The sequence below is a fragment of the Convolutriloba macropyga genome, chromosome 3 (genome assembly GCF_964194025.1).
Source record: "Convolutriloba macropyga chromosome 3, txConMacr16.3, whole genome shotgun sequence".
NCBI lineage: Eukaryota > Metazoa > Xenacoelomorpha > Acoela > Convolutidae > Convolutriloba > Convolutriloba macropyga.
Window position 1 is genome coordinate 1409206 of NC_134470.1, and position 16451 is coordinate 1425656.

At 36.5% G+C, this 16451-nt stretch overlaps 2 protein-coding genes across 2 annotated transcripts in view; one reads left to right on the top strand and one right to left on the bottom strand.

Moving 5' to 3' along the window:
- LOC142335862 (coiled-coil domain-containing protein 77-like) overlaps window positions 1-16451 on the top strand; it is a 385771-nt gene that overhangs the window by 213463 nt on the left and 155857 nt on the right. The gene's annotated exons all lie outside the window — the stretch shown is intronic.
- Window positions 1-16451, bottom strand: part of LOC142335826 (uncharacterized) — a 256700-nt gene that overhangs the window by 56448 nt on the left and 183801 nt on the right. Inside the window, exons 3-4 of the mRNA XM_075384155.1 lie at window positions 2123-2243; window positions 1368-1478 (exon numbers count right to left, since the gene is read on the bottom strand). Of these exons, the coding sequence (XP_075240270.1) occupies window positions 1368-1478; window positions 2123-2243 (232 nt within the window). The remainder of the gene's footprint in view (window positions 1-1367; window positions 1479-2122; window positions 2244-16451) is intronic.

The following is a 16451-nucleotide window of genomic DNA, read 5'->3' on the forward strand; positions in this document are numbered from 1 at the left end:
GCTCTTGCGACTATTCTTTTTATTCTTAAACTTGGATGGAGCTCATCAACTTCACATTGAGATTTTTGGCGAGTGAACGTTGCGTTAAATCTGAATTTCAAAGGTAGGCGAGAAAACTAGTGTAGTGGATCGATCGTATAAAAACCTTTTCGAAATCCGGTTACAAGTCAAAAAGTGAAATTTTAATCAGGGGAAGTGCTACTAGGTACTGTTCCCGTAAAGTAGGGAATGCTAACTTCTTTTGCCGTTCAGTATACAAATGTGACAATTTTGATAAGTGGTTACAACAAATAGGTACAAGAGAAGTCAAAATGCACGGCTATTGGATTCTATCATAGAAGTATGAGAAATCAACTTCAAACCTACGTAGTGACTAAAAAAAAGTGAAAATAAAATTCTGTCGTGAAGTAGCTTAAGTAATTTAGATGAGCTCATTCAACTTGGGAAAAGAGTAATTTATATAACGAAAAATCATGATGCCATGTGTGGTAAAGTCATGCAAACATTAAAATAGGTCAGACAAAAACGATTAGAGAAAAAACGATCAGACATTGGTATCGAAAAGTGTAGGCCGTAAAACCACTAGCTTTTACCTCCATTTGATGATTCGATGTTGCTCAAATAACGGATTTCGCGTAAAAAACACTGGTGGTGGTGGGGGGGGGGGGGCGAAACAGAATAGATCCGACAAATTGATTATCTCCAACCATGTTTCGAAGTGAAAAGAAAGTTGTCAGAAGATATAATATGTTTTCACGTCTGTTCAACTATGGCTAAGTTCGCACTTGAGTTAAACATTTGAGAGAAACATAACCGACCAAACGTCGGAAGAATTGCTCTCGAACGACCAGAGGGAGCTCTAATCAATTGCATCCTGCTTCAGTTGGGGGGGGGGGGGGAGGGAGGGAGAGGGAGCCTAAATGGGACTAAGAAGATCAATATTGGGCTTCAAATAACATTAGAGGTTAAGATATCCCTTAATTAAGATTTAAAGTGAAAAATGGCACCAGTTTCGGCGCATTTTTCATTTGACTTTTAGTATTAAATTGCCGCCAATTGAGTTCAGCTGCTTGAAATTGTGATTGAGAGGGAATTTTAGATCACGCAAAACGCAAAAAGTCAAAAGCGTAAAAGTCACTCGAAAAGTCAAAACCATCAAGCGAAAAATTTTGTATAAAAAAAGACACACACGTTTTCAAAAATTGCTATGACCTTCGTTCAAGAGCAATTAACAAACTTGTTTTCTTATGGAAATAGCAGTTGACAATGACATCTCCTTACATAAAAAGGCCGCTTAGTTTTAAATTCCATGGCAATACGTTATTCTTGCATTCAATTAGTAGTAGTTCGGGATCTGAGCAACTAACCTTATCCTGTCTGTCTTTCTGCACTCCGTATTTGCCACCGAAGCCCACTTTGTTGTCCACGACTGAAGAGTGTTTGCTGATTTCTGCCTTGTAGCTTGAGTCCATCGCATGCTAAGCACACTTACATTCGAACAATTCTAACAATTCTAGCTAACAAATCTAATCCGCGTCTATCATCTCGACATGACTACCTAGATTTAGATACCAGCAGCTGCAACTCAAGTTATTGCTGCAACTAAAACCTAAATTTATTGACACTGCGCTTTGGTCTACCTTTGTTGAATAGTTAGTCCGAGAGCAGTATATCTTTTTAAAGGTAACAGGTCTTCTTATATTGTAGAATGTTAGCACTAGTACAAATAAACTAGTACTATGAGCCGACTAGGACAGCTCTGCTTGAAAAGAGGATTTATTGACAATATCGGACCACAATATCTCAAACTCTGGTGTAAACGAAGAAACCGAAACAATTAGCTGCACTGATTGTTCTAAGATGTCCATTTGCAACATAATCTGTGCAGTTTTCAACATTTCCAATTAAAATTCCGATACTATACTATAATTAGAAAAATCTGATATCTTCCGTTAGTGTGCCCCACTCCCCCGTTTTACAGCGTTTGCGCTTGTCATCACATTGTAAATCATGTTACAAAAAAGCATGTGTACTCGCAAGGGTTGCAAATCTAGGGTGGGGACATCTAGGGTAGAGAGTAGATCCGATTCTGTAAATTTAAGCAGAATCAGTGTCAACTAACTTTGTCCATTCTGTCTTTCTCAACCCCAAATTTTCCTCCGTAGCCATACGAGCTCTGATAGCCTGTCTCAGACTTCTTGTCCTTGTCACTGCTCAGCACTTTCTCACGTAGCTGTAACATCCTAAAAAGTAAATTTCAAAGAGTGGCCAAAATTTCTAATATTTGCTAACAGATTAAAATTTATTCGCAATAAGAGCCAAATGAATTTTAAACTGAGATATTCTAACTGAGAGAGAAAAAAAACAAATCAGAAACAAAACCAAGCGAACTCAGAAAACCTGCAAACTGACTGCGAGCAGCAAAAACCATAACTGCCCAATCAGTCGATAAGCTGTCGATCATTTTGGCTGTGAAATCATTAGTTTTAGAAACAATGAACATCTAATCCCAACTTCAAAAACAGGCTTATATGTATTAATTTTTATTGAGTCTGATTCCACTGCCTTTAGACCAATTTTTTCGTCGATACAGATCAAATCACAGAGAGCAAAAATATAGCAACCAGGCCTATTATACAAGAATCAACAACGACCAATCAAACCCTTCGCCATAGTTCCTGAGTCGCAACAGCATTGAAACCTCTTCTGAAAGGAGTGTCTAGTTTTTAATATGGCTGAAATGGACAAATTCAACCCTCTTAAATGATAGTTAGGAGGAATTGAGTAACAATTATTAAGCACAGAGGAACTTTCATTTTTGAGCATTAATATTATGCAATGTTCAGCAAGCATGACAAACAAAATTGGTTCACATTCTTGAAAAAGATCACATAACAACAACAAAACTCATTATTATAAGACCCCAAAAACAACTGCACTGTACTAAACTGTACAAACATAACCGACTATCGTCGAATGAATTGCTCTCAAACGACCGGCGAGCAGTTGGCTTCGTCAGTAGCTAACTACAGTTTAGTGAGGCTATCTTTAGCTTAAATGAAGGGGCGTGAGGTGCGCACAACGGGGGGACTCCACCGGGGTGTCTGAGGGCAACGGTGGGGTGGGGTCTTTGGCTGCACGGGGACCTTACGGCCTGAACGATGTGCAGGGATGGTGACTGGGGGTGAAGTGAGGGGGGCTGATGGGGGGGGGGGGTGTTGTGGGCGGGGCGTCAACCTCTAAGAACCGCCCTTCACACCATAAGTATAAATCTCCAAAACAGTTTATGAATCGCATACTTGGCGACTAGTGAGATGAAAGGCTCTAAGATCACTTAATGCCTGCTACCTGTTTATCCCGTTCTGAGGACGAAAAGTCAAATGGGTCAGACGAAAAATTGCATAAAAAGACCAATAGGACTAATATAATTGCTACTTATTTCGATTGAGAGCAATTAAAAATAAAAACATTGCAAAACTTTCGAGAAACAATTAAGACAGCAAAAAAATTTCGGATGTGATGTTTTCACATGTTTACAGCCTTGTTTATGTGCTCAAACATAAAAATCCTTGTTTAGATCAACTGTCCACAGGCCATAACGAATCGCGAACACCAATTTACAAAAAGCACAATACTAAACATTAAAAAAACTAAATCGGAATCAAACACACAGAACAAAAGAATGAATCAGTAGAAACACTGATTCACACGATCTATCAGAACCCAAAAATTGTACTTTTTGATCGTCAGAGTGAAAGCTGAAATAGCAACGACCCACAAAAGAATCAAAAAAGACCTCCCAAACTCTTAACAACAAGTTCGTGAGTCGCGACATTATTGAAACCACTTCTCATGTGATTTCTTCTCTTTGTAGTCTGGCTGAAATGAACACAATGAACCTTCTTGATACCAAAAGGAGCAACTGAAATAATAGCTTTAAGAAGAGGCCTTCTTGCTTTTCGTCATTAAACTTAACAGACGTTATTCCAGCGTGACGAAAAAAAAACAACAAAAAATCTCTTCACACCGTTTGAAAGATATCACAAACTATCTTTTCTCGAGTTCACAGCCTTGTTTATGTGCTCAACAAGGCTATTCCTGATTAACATCAGCTTTCCAATCTTACAGTACAGATGCCTTTTTTGCTAAGGGGCATTTGACTCGTCAAGCGTTATTCATTTGTGCCGAGAAAAAGCAGCAAAAAATTCTGTTTCCAACTTCTAAAAAAGTACACCTAACATTATTAAAACTGCCGCCAGTACGATGACAGATCTCGAAGTTCTCAATGAGACATCTAAGACAGCTCATATCTGACGGTGTGATCTTTTCTCGCGTTCACAGCCTTGTTAATGTGCTCAGCCATGATATTCCTGATTACCGTCAATTGTTCACAACCTTACAGAACAGATGTCCTTTTTGCTTTTGTGCATTAAACTCGTCAAACGTTGTTCAATTGTGACTAGCAAAACAGGGAAAATTTCTGCTCACATTCTTCGAAAAACTACACCGACTATTTAAAAATGACACCAGTAACAGGACAGATCTCGAAATTCTCAAGGAGACAACTAAGACAGCAGATGAAAATCAGATGATGTGGTTCTTTTCTCGCGTTCATAGTCTGGCTGAAATTCACATAATTGGAGCACCTTCATACCATGAAAAAGAGCAACTGAAATAGAATTTTTAAAAAATAACGTTTTTCTTGTTGTCATTAAACTTAACAAACGTTATGCACGCATAGCGAACAAAACACCAAAAAATATTTCTTTAATTTGTTTGCAAGCTATCACAAATCATCTTTAAAACTGCCGCTAATAGCACGACAAAGAACTGTATGCATAAAAAAGAACAAAAAAAATTAACAATATCTCAAAGTTCTCAAGGTGACAACTAACACAGCAGACAAATATCTGACGTGTGATCTTTTCTCGCGTTCACAGTCTTGTTAATGTGCTCGACCATAATATGCGTGATTATCATTAACTGTTCACAATCTTACAGTACAGATGTCTTTTTTGCTTGTGGGCATTTGACTCGTCAAACGTTATTCAATTGTGACGAGCGAAAGCAGCAAAAATTTCTGTATAAACTTGCAAACTGCCGCCAGTAACAGGAGAGATATCGAAGTTCTCAATAAGACAGCTAACACAGCCGATAAATATCTGACAGTGTGATCTTTTCTCGCGTTCACAGCCTTGTTAATGTGCCCAACTATCAAATTACTGATTACAATCAATTGTCCAAAACCTTATAGTACAGATGTTTTTTTTCGCTTTTGGGCGTTAAACTCGTCAAATGTTGTTCAATTATGACGAGCAGAACTGGGAAAAATTCTGCTTACCTTCCTCGAAAAACTACACCGACTATTATTAAAACTGCCGCCAGTAACAGGACAGAACTCGAAATTCTAAAGGAGACATCAAAGACAGCAGATGCAAATCAGACAGAAGGATCTTTTCTCACGTTCACAGTCTTGTTAACGAGCTCAACCACAATCGTCCTGTCTACCTTCATCTGTCCATAACCCTGCAGTAGAAAAAAGACAAACAAAAGAAACAGGATTACCAATACCGCTGGCCCATGAGAATTCAACAACTGTAATTCCTAATCATCGCAAAAAGTTATTAAAACGAAAGGGCCTATAAAAGAAAAACACGCGCTCAAACTCTTCGCTTCACCTCTCGATTTTGCAACGCCAACGAAATCGTTTCCCAAATGATTTATCCTGATTCTAATAATAAAGAATGAACTGTTCTTCTTAAAAATTCAGTTCTGAATACAATAAACCTACAGGTCTTAAGAATCAAAAATGCCCGCTCAAATTTTTGGTAGAAGTGTCTGCGTCGCAAAGGCATTGAAACCTCGACTTAAATGGTTTGTACTATTTTAGTCTGACTGAGATTCAAATAAACGCAGCTTCTTCATACAATGAAAAAGAGCAAATGAAATAGAACCTTTAAAAATAGACCTTTTTGCTTTTTGGCATTAAACTTAACAATTGTTATGCAAGCATGACGAACAAATCTCAATAAATGTCTCTTGACAATATTTGAAAGAGATTGCCAACCATTATTTAAACTGCCGCTAGTAACAACACAAAGATGAAGTTCACAGTGAGGCAAGTAAGAAAGCAGATATCAGACGATGTGAATTTTTCTCACGTTCACAGTCTTGTTAACGTGCTCAACCATAATTGTCCTGTCAACCACCAACTAACCCTGTCCATAGCCTTACAGAAAAAAAAAAGGAAACAGGATTACCAAAGCCGCTGGTCCATGAGAAATCAACAACTGTAAACCTAAATCATCGCAAAGTCATCAAACAAAATGGCCCATAAAAGAAAAATGCCCGCTCAAACTCTGCTCTACAGCTTTCGCTTTACAACGCCAAAACTTTTCCCAAATGATTTATACTGATCCAAATAATAAAGAAAGAACAGTTCATCTTAATAATTCATTTCTGGATACAATAAATGTACAGGTCTTAAGAACAAAAAATGCCCGCTCAAACTTTTGATAGAAGTGTCTGCGTCGCAAATGCAATGAAACCTCCTCTCAAATGACTCCTACACTTTTAGTCTGGCTGAAATTCAAATAATTGCAGCTTCTTCATACCATTGAAAAGAGCAAATGAAACAGAACTTTTTGCTTTTTGGAGTTAAACTTAACAAACATTATGCAAGCAGACGAACACATCACAAAATAATATTTCTTGACAATCTTTGAAAAAGATCGCCAACCATTATTAAAACTGCCGCTAGTAACAAGACAAAGATGAAGTTCTCAGTGATGCAAGTAAGACAGCATATATCAACGACGTGAATTTTTCTCACGTTCAAAGTCTCGTTAATGAGCTCAACCACAATCCTCATGTCTACCATCAACTGTCCATAACCTTACAGTAGAAAAAAGACATACAAAAGAAACAAGATTACCAATACCGCTTGCCCATGAGAATTCAACTGTAATTCTTAATCAACTCAAAAAGTTATAAAACGAAATGGCACATAAAAAAATCCCCCGCTCAATTATTTCGCTTCACATTTCGATTTTGCAACGCCTCCGAAACGGTTTCCCAAATGATTTATACTGAAGCTAATAATAAAGAATGAACTGCTCTTCTTAATAATTCAGTTCTGAATACAATAAATCTATAGTTCTTAAGAATCGAAAATGCCCGCTCAAACTTTTGATAAAAGTGCCTGAGTCTCAAATGCATTGAAACCTCCATTCAAATGGTTCGTACTGATTTAATCTGACTGAGATTTAAAAAAAGGAGCTTCATCATACCACGAAAAAGAGCAAATGAAATAGAACTTTTTGCTTTTTGGAGTTAAACTTAACAAACGTTATGCAAGCATGACGAACAAATCACAATAATATTTCTTGACAATCTTTGAAAAAGATCGCCAACCATTATAAAAACTGCCGCTAGTAACAACACAAACTTGAAATTCTCAGTCAGGCAAGTAAGACAGCAGATATCAGACGATGTGATATTTTCTCACGTTCACAGTCTTGTTAACGAGCTTAACCATAATTGTCCTGTCTACCATCAACTGTCCATAACCTTACAGTAGAAAGAAGACAAAGAAAAGACAAACAGGATATACAATACCACTAGCCCATGAGAATTCAACAACTTATTCTTTATCATCGCAAAATTTATCGAACGAAATGGCCCATAAAAGAAAACCGCCCGGTCAAACTTTGCGCTACATCTTTTCGATATGCAACGCCAAAACCTTTTCCCAAACGATTTATACTGATCCAAAAATAAAGAAATAACTGTTTATCTTATTAACTCATTTCAGAATTCAATAAATCTACAGGTCTTCGGAATAAAAAATGCCCCCTCAATTTCCTGATGAAAGCCTGAATCGCAAATGCAAAGAAACCTCCACTCAGATGACTCCTACTGCTTTAGTCTGGCTGCAAATGAAATAACTTCAGCTTCGTCATACAATGAAAAAGAGCAATTGAAATAGAACTTTAAAAGAGACCTTTTTGTTTTTTGGCATTAAGATCACCAAACGTTATGCCTGAAAACTTCTGTTTACACTATTCGAAAAAGTACACACACTATTATTAAAACTGCCACCAGTACAGGACAGATCTCAAAGTTCGCAATGAGAAAACTAAGACAGCAGTTAAATATCTAACGGTGTGATCTCTTCTCACGTTCACAGCCTTGTTAATGTGCCCAACCATTATAATCCTGATTACAATCAATTGTCCACAACCTTACAGTACAGATGTCCTTTTTTGCTTTTGGGCATTAAACTTGTCAAACGTTGCTCAATTGAATTGTGACGAGCAGAACTGGGAAAATTTCTGCTTACATTCTTCGAAAAAGTACACAGACTAATATTCAAACTGCCGCCAGTAACAGGACAGAACTCGAAATTCTCAAGGAGACAAAGACAGCAGATGCAAATCAGACAAAAGGATCTTTTCTCACGTTCACAGTCTTGTTAACGAGCTTAACCATAATTGTCCTGTCTACCATCAACTGTCCATAACCTTACAGTAGAAAGAAGACAAAGAAAAGACAAACAGGATATACAATACCACTGGTCCATGAGAATTCAACAACTGTAATTCTTTATCATCGCAAAATTTATCGAACGAAATGGCCCATAAAAGAAAACCGCCCGTTCAAACTCTGCGCTACAGCTTTCGATTTGCAACGCCAAAACCTTTTCTCAAATGATTTATACTGATCCAAAAAAAACTGTTTATCTTGAACTTTTAAAAATAGAACTTTTTGCTTTTTGGGCATTGAAATTTACAAACGTTATGCAAGCGCGACGAACAAAACACCAAAAAATATCTCTTGACACTCTTTGAAAGATCGCCAATCATTATTAAAATGGCCACTAGTAACCAGACAAAGATGAAGTTCTCAGTGATGGAATTAAGACAGCATATATCAACGATGTGAATTTTTCTCACGTTCACAGTCTTGTTAATGAGCTCAACCACAATCGTCCTGTCTACCATCAACTGTCCATAACCTTACAACAGAAAAAAGACAAAAGACACACAGGATTAACAAAACCGCTGGCTCATGAGAATTCAACAACTGTAATTCTTTATCATTGCAAAAAGTTATCAAACGAAACGGCCCATAAAAGAAAACCGCCCGCTCAAACTCTGCGCTACAACTTTCGATTTGCAACGCCAGCAAAACCTTTTCCCAAATGATTTATACTGATCCAAAAATAAAGAAATAACTGTTTATCTTATTAACTCATTTCAGAATTCAATAAATCTACAGGTCTTCGGAATAAAAAATGCCCCCTCAATTTCCTGATGAAAGCCTGAATCGCAAATGCAAAGAAACCTCCACTCAGATGACTCCTACTGCTTTAGTCTGGCTGCAAATGAAATAACTTCAGCTTCGTCATACAATGAAAAAGAGCAATTGAAATAGAACTTTAAAAGAGACCTTTTTGTTTTTCGGCATTAAGATCACCAAACGTTATGCCTGAAAACTTCTGTTTACACTATTCGAAAAAGTACACACACTATTATTAAAACTGCCACCAGTACAGGACAGATCTCAAAGTTCGCAATGAGAAAACTAAGACAGCAGTTAAATATCTAACGGTGTGATCTTTTCTCACGTTCACAGCCTTGTTAATGTGCCCAACCATTATAATCCTGATTACAATCAATTGTCCACAACCTTACAGTACAGATGTCCTTTTTTGCTTTTGGGCATTAAACTTGTCAAACGTTGCTCAATTGAATTGTGACGAGCAGAACTGGGAAAATTTCTGCTTACATTCTTCGAAAAAGTACACAGACTAATATTCAAACTGCCGCCAGTAACAGGACAGAACTCGAAATTCTCAAGGAGACAAAGACAGCAGATGCAAATCAGACAAAAGGATCTTTTCTCACGTTCACAGTCTTGTTAACGAGCTTAACCATAATTGTCCTGTCTACCATCAACTGTCCATAACCTTACAGTAGAAAGAAGACAAAGAAAAGACAAACAGGATATACAATACCACTGGTCCATGAGAATTCAACAACTGTAATTCTTTATCATCGCAAAATTTATCGAACGAAATGGCCCATAAAAGAAAACCGCCCGTTCAAACTCTGCGCTACAGCTTTCGATTTGCAACGCCAAAACCTTTTCTCAAATGATTTATACTATTCCAAAAAAAACTGTTTATCTTGAACTTTTAAAAATAGAACTTTTTGCTTTTTGGGCATTGAAATTTACAAACGTTATGCAAGCACGACGAACAAAACACCAAAAAATATCTCTTGACACTCTTTGAAAGATCGCCAATCATTATTAAAATGGCCACTAGTAACCAGACAAAGATGAAGTTCTCAGTGATGGAATTAAGACAGCATATATCAACGATGTGAACTTTTCTCACGTTCACAGTCTTGTTAATGAGCTCAACCACAATCGTCCTGTCTACCATCAACTGTCCATAACCTTACAACAGAAAAAAGACAAAAGACACACAGGATTAACAAAACCGCTGGCTCATGAGAATTCAACAACTGTAATTCTTTATCATTGCAAAAAGTTATCAAACGAAACGGCCCATAAAAGAAAACCGCCCGCTCAAACTCTGCGCTACAACTTTCAATTTGCAACGCCACCAAAACCTTTTCCCAAATGATTTATACTGATCCAAAAATAAAGAAATAACTGTTTATCTTATTAACTCATTTCAGAATTCAATAAATCTACAGGTCTCAGGAATAAAAAATGCCCCCTCAATTTCTCGATGAAAGCCTGAATCGCAAATGCAAAGAAACATCCTCTCAGATGACTCCTACTGCTTTAGTCTGGCTGCAAATGAAACAACTTCAGCTTCGTCATACGATGAAAAAGAGCAATTGAAATAGAACTTTTAAAAGAGACCTTTTTGTTTTTTGGCATTAAAATTAACAAACGTTATGCCTGAAAACGATTTAGACTGATCCAAAAAATAAAGAAAGAACTCCATCTTAATAATTCATTTCTGAATACAAATCTACATAAAAAATATCCGCTCAATTTTTTGATAATCGCAAATGCAACAAAACATCCTCTCAAATGACTCCTATTGTTTTAGTCTGGCTGAAAATTACATAACTGCAGCTTCTTCATACCATGAAAAAAGCAAATGAAATAGAACTTTTAAAAATAGACCTTTTTGCTTTTCGGCACTAAACTTAAACCTTATGCAAGCCTGACGAACAAAACACCAAAAATTATCTCTTGACACTCTTTGAAAGAGATCGCCAATCATTATTAAAATTGCCACTAAAAAAAGACAAAGACGAAGCTCTCAGTGATGCAAGTAAGACAGCATATATCAAACAATGTGAAATTTTCTCACGTTAAGTCTTGTTAACGAGCTCAATCATAATTGTCATGTCTACCATCAACTGTCCATAACCTTACAACAGAAAAAAGACAAAAGACACACAGGATTAACAAAACCGCTGGCTCATGAGAATTCAACAACTGTAATTCTTTATCATTGCAAAAAGTTATCAAACGAAACGGCCCATAAAAGAAAACCGCCCGCTCAAACTCTGCGCTACAACTTTCAATATGCAACGCCACCAAAACCTTTTCCCAAATGATTTATACTGATCCAAAAATAAAGAAATAACTGTTTATCTTATTAACTCATTTCAGAATTCAATAAATCTACAGGTCTCAGGAATAAAAAATGCCCCCTCAATTTCTCGATGAAAGCCTGAATCGCAAATGCAAAGAAACATCCTCTCAGATGACTCCTACTGCTTTAGTCTGGCTGCAAATGAAACAACTTCAGCTTCGTCATACGATGAAAAAGAGCAATTGAAATAGAACTTTTAAAAATAGACCTTTTTGCTTTTCGGCACTAAACTTAAACCTTATGCAAGCCTGACGAACAAAACACCAAAAATTATCTCTTGACACTCTTTGAAAGAGATCGCCAATCATTATTAAAATTGCCACTAAAAAAAGACAAAGACGAAGCTCTCAGTGATGCAAGTAAGACAGCATATATCAACGATGTGAACTTTTCTCACGTTAAGTCTTGTTAACGAGCTCAATCATAATTGTCATGTCTACCATCAACTGTCCATAACCTTACAACAGAAAAAAGACAAAAGACACACAGGATTAACAAAACCGCTGGCTCATGAGAAATCAACAACTGTAATTCTTTATCATTGCAAAAAGTTATCAAACGAAACGGCCCATAAAAGAAAACCGCCCGCTCAAACTCTGCGCTACAACTTTCAATTTGCAACGCCACCAAAACCTTTTCCCAAATGATTTATACTGATCCAAAAATAAAGAAATAACTGTTTATCTTATTAACTCATTTCAGAATTCAATAAATCTACAGGTCTCAGGAATAAAAAATGCCCCCTCAATTTCTCGATGAAAGCCTGAATCGCAAATGCAAAGAAACATCCTCTCAGATGACTCCTACTGCTTTAGTCTGGCTGCAAATGAAACAACTTCAGCTTCGTCATACGATGAAAAAGAGCAATTGAAATAGAACTTTTAAAAATAGACCTTTTTGCTTTTCGGCACTAAACTTAAACCTTATGCAAGCCTGACGAACAAAACACCAAAAATTATCTCTTGACACTCTTTGAAAGAGATCGCCAATCATTATTAAAATTGCCACTAAAAAAAGACAAAGACGAAGCTCTCAGTGATGCAAGTAAGACAGCATATATCAAACAATGTGAAATTTTCTCACGTTAAGTCTTGTTAACGAGCTCAATCATAATTGTCATGTCTACCATCAACTGTCCATAAGCGTAGAGTAGAAAAAAGACAAAAAGAAAAAAGCATTACCAAAACCGCTGGTCCATGAGAATTCAACAACAGCAATTCTTTATCATCGGAAAAAGTTATCAAACAAAATGGCCCATAAAAGAAAAACACGCACTCAAACTCTTTGCTTCACCTCTCGATTTTGCAACGCCAACGAAATCGTTTCCCAAATGATTTATCCTGATGCTAATAATAAAGAATGAACTGTTCTTCTTAAAAATTCAGTTCTGAATACAATAAACCTACAGGTCTTAAGAATCAAAAAAGCCCGCTCAAATTTTTGATAGAAGTGTCTGCGTCGCAAAGGCATTGAAACCTCCACTCAAATGGTTTGTACTATTTTAGTCTGACTGAGATTCAAATAAACGCAGCTTCTTCATACAATGAAAAAGAGCAAATGAAATAGAACCTTTAAAAATAGACCTTTTTGCTTTTTGGCATTAAACTTAACAATTGTTATGCAAGCATGACGAACAAATCTCAATAAATGTCTCTTGACAATCTTTGAAAGAGATCGCCAAACATTACTTAAACTGCCGCAAGGAACAAAACAAAGATGAAGTTCTCAGTGAGGCAAGTCAGACAGCAGATAAATAAAAGACGATCTGATCTTTTCTTACGCTCACAGATTGTTAGTGTGCTCAAACACAATCTTCCTGGCTACTACCGTCAAATATTTACAATCTTACAGTAATACAAAAAACAAATAGAAAACTAAAAAGACTGCCAATTCCACCTATGCATGAGAATTCAAGAACCTTGAATGAAATCAGTAAAAGTGAAAAAAACAACATTCCCTATACAAGAAAACGCGACCGCTCAAAAAAATTCATATATGTGCTCGAGTCGCAACAGCATTTTAAATTCTACTCGAATGATTTCTACTGTTTTAGTCTAGTTGAAAAGCACATAACTGAACCTTCTTCATACTATGAAAAAGAACATGAAATTAAAATTTTAAATACAGGTGTTTTTCGTCGATCATTATCCAAGTATGACAAGAGAAAACACCAAAAAAATCTGTTTACACTCTTTCAAAGACATCAACTACCAATTCTCAACTAAGACAGCAGAAAAACATCAGACGCACTGATCTTTTCTCACTTTCACTGCCTTGTGAATGTGCTCAGCCATGATATTGCAGATTAAGCACAGATGCGTTTTTTAGCAATAAATTTGCCAGTTTCTCTAAGCATAACAGACAACAACAGCAAAAATCTCTTTAAAACCTTTAACTGAGAACAGCAACCCGTATCAAAATTTTCGATTTTACAAGAGGACAAACAGTACTGTACTGGACTGAACTTTACAAAAAAAAACATCCCGCCGTTTTCAAGGACACAAAAAAAACATAAAATCTGAGATGGTCTGATATTCTTTCACGTTTGAAGCCTTGCAGATGTATCTAGCCGTGATATCCTTGTTCAAACCAGCTGCTTATAATCTTCCAGGATAATAGGAGACTGAAAAAAGACAAGTTTCTCTTGTGCAAAAGGTTTTGAGAACGGTAAATTTTAATCAGCACATTAATCAGCAAATTAATAGAACATGTGTCTACCGAAATTCTCGTGCTGAAAATGGATTTACCATTAAACTTTTCAGAAGTTCTTCAAGCACGTACCATATCCTGAGGATATAGAGCAATCAAATAGAAGACCTCGTTTGCTGTCATCGTTTTGTGGCACCTGATATTTTCAAAAAGTGTGCGATCTAAAAATTGCTCCTGTTTTTAGTGTCAGACGTCATCTGATTTCTCCAATAAAAAGTCGAATTACCATAAAGTAGAACTATAGCGGATCCTTCCGGCATCACGAACTGAAGTGAATTTGCTCACAACAGTTATTCAGCACCAACATACATTGAACAAATTAATCTTGAAGAAAAGAACAAAACCAGGAAAAGAAGAAATCAAATAAAGATAACAGTTATGAAGTCAAAATTTTTTGATGTTTTTGTTGGTTTGTGAATAATCTTTTACAAGTCAATTTTGGTTTCTTAGCTTTGATCTCTAGGGCAACTTTTGAGATTTCATTATCTTGGAGCAGCCGTCTAGGATCGTAGCTGAGGGGTTGCTTCTGTGGTTCTAATTGCAGTGGACTAGCTGATTCCTTGTATTTTGATGAAATGATTAACAATAATGAATGTTTCCATAGTGATTTATACCTTTGCTTAATCAGTCCAGGCAGTTTTTGAGATTTTGATGTCTTGGAACTGCTCAAGGCAATAGAACATAAATTCTATTCGGCTAGGTACAATAGAACATAAATTCTATTCGGCGAAGAGTAAATAGTACGACTCTGTATACTGTTCGTGTTTATTCTGCATACATTTTTTTTGATTTTCTAGATTTATTTCATCTGTCCTTAAATTGTAATTTTCTTAGTCGACTAGATTGCCTCAAATGATGTCAGAACTTGCAAATTCTGTCGGATATGAAATTCAAACAGATAGTGCCGCAATCAACGATTTAACGAACTAAACAGTCCTGGAAGGCAAAAATGCACGAAATGTTTCTGAAGCAATTCCCGAACTCCAATAAGAAATGAAAAGGACCTTGACACTCACATTGCTTAAAGTGTAAGAATAAGCTATACTCTTCCTGGTCCGGTGGAAGAGGCAAATCCAGATATGAATAGCCACTCAAACATCTAATCAAAATGTTCGTCAGCCGATATTCTCACACGACAAACAGAGAACCCAACATCATTCTGCGATGCCCTCAAGTTCTTAAATTTAAGATTTCTGGGCCAAGGTCATTTCCGTCCCCAATACTGAAGATTCAAAACCTAAAAGTCAGCACCAAAACTTTAACTATCCTCAATGTAAATGTTAGATCTATTAGAAAAAATTGAAGAACCTAGAAGCTTTTATTTAAAGTCGGATGTACAACCTGATGTAATTTGTTACACTGAAACCTGGCTTCCTGGAACAGATGAAATTTCCAACTATCTTATTACTGAGTACATTAGTTTTTTAGCCAGGAACATGAATTCGAAAGGGGATGAGTCATGTTGCAATGTAACAAATTTTGCAATATTACAACGGAAATTAAGATCGGTTTTCAGGAAGCTCTTTGTGTATATATCTGCAAAAACAAGCAAACGTCTAAAACTAGTTGTATATAACCCACCACGATAGAACAATTGAATTTGACAATCTGATAGATAAAATTTTAGAAAATCTCAATTCGAGCAACAAGACAGTCATTATTTGTGGTGATATGAAATTGGATATTATGAAGAATAATTTGCTGAGCGGAAACTACTTGAACAGCATTGCAGCAGATGGTTTCTGGATATTTCGTCTCCCGAAACCACACGATTAACTAATGAGTACAGTTCTTGCTTGGACAATTACATTTGTCCAAACTTGGGTGAGCGTGTTTCTGTTGAAGTTCTAGCTACAACATCAAAAAGTTACGGATCATAATCCCGTCAATCTAACGTGGCAAAAAGTGACCGTATAAATGAAATTGAGTTAAGGTTCCGAGCTACTGGCTTTGAAAAAATGAGGATGCTGTGAGCCAATACAAAAGGTCATTGGGAGCACATCAAGAATAAGTGACCTTATTTTCAAAAGTGTCGATCCTTGCAATGCTTTTTCCACATTTAACATAAAATTTTGCGGCACCAAAAAAGGTGTCG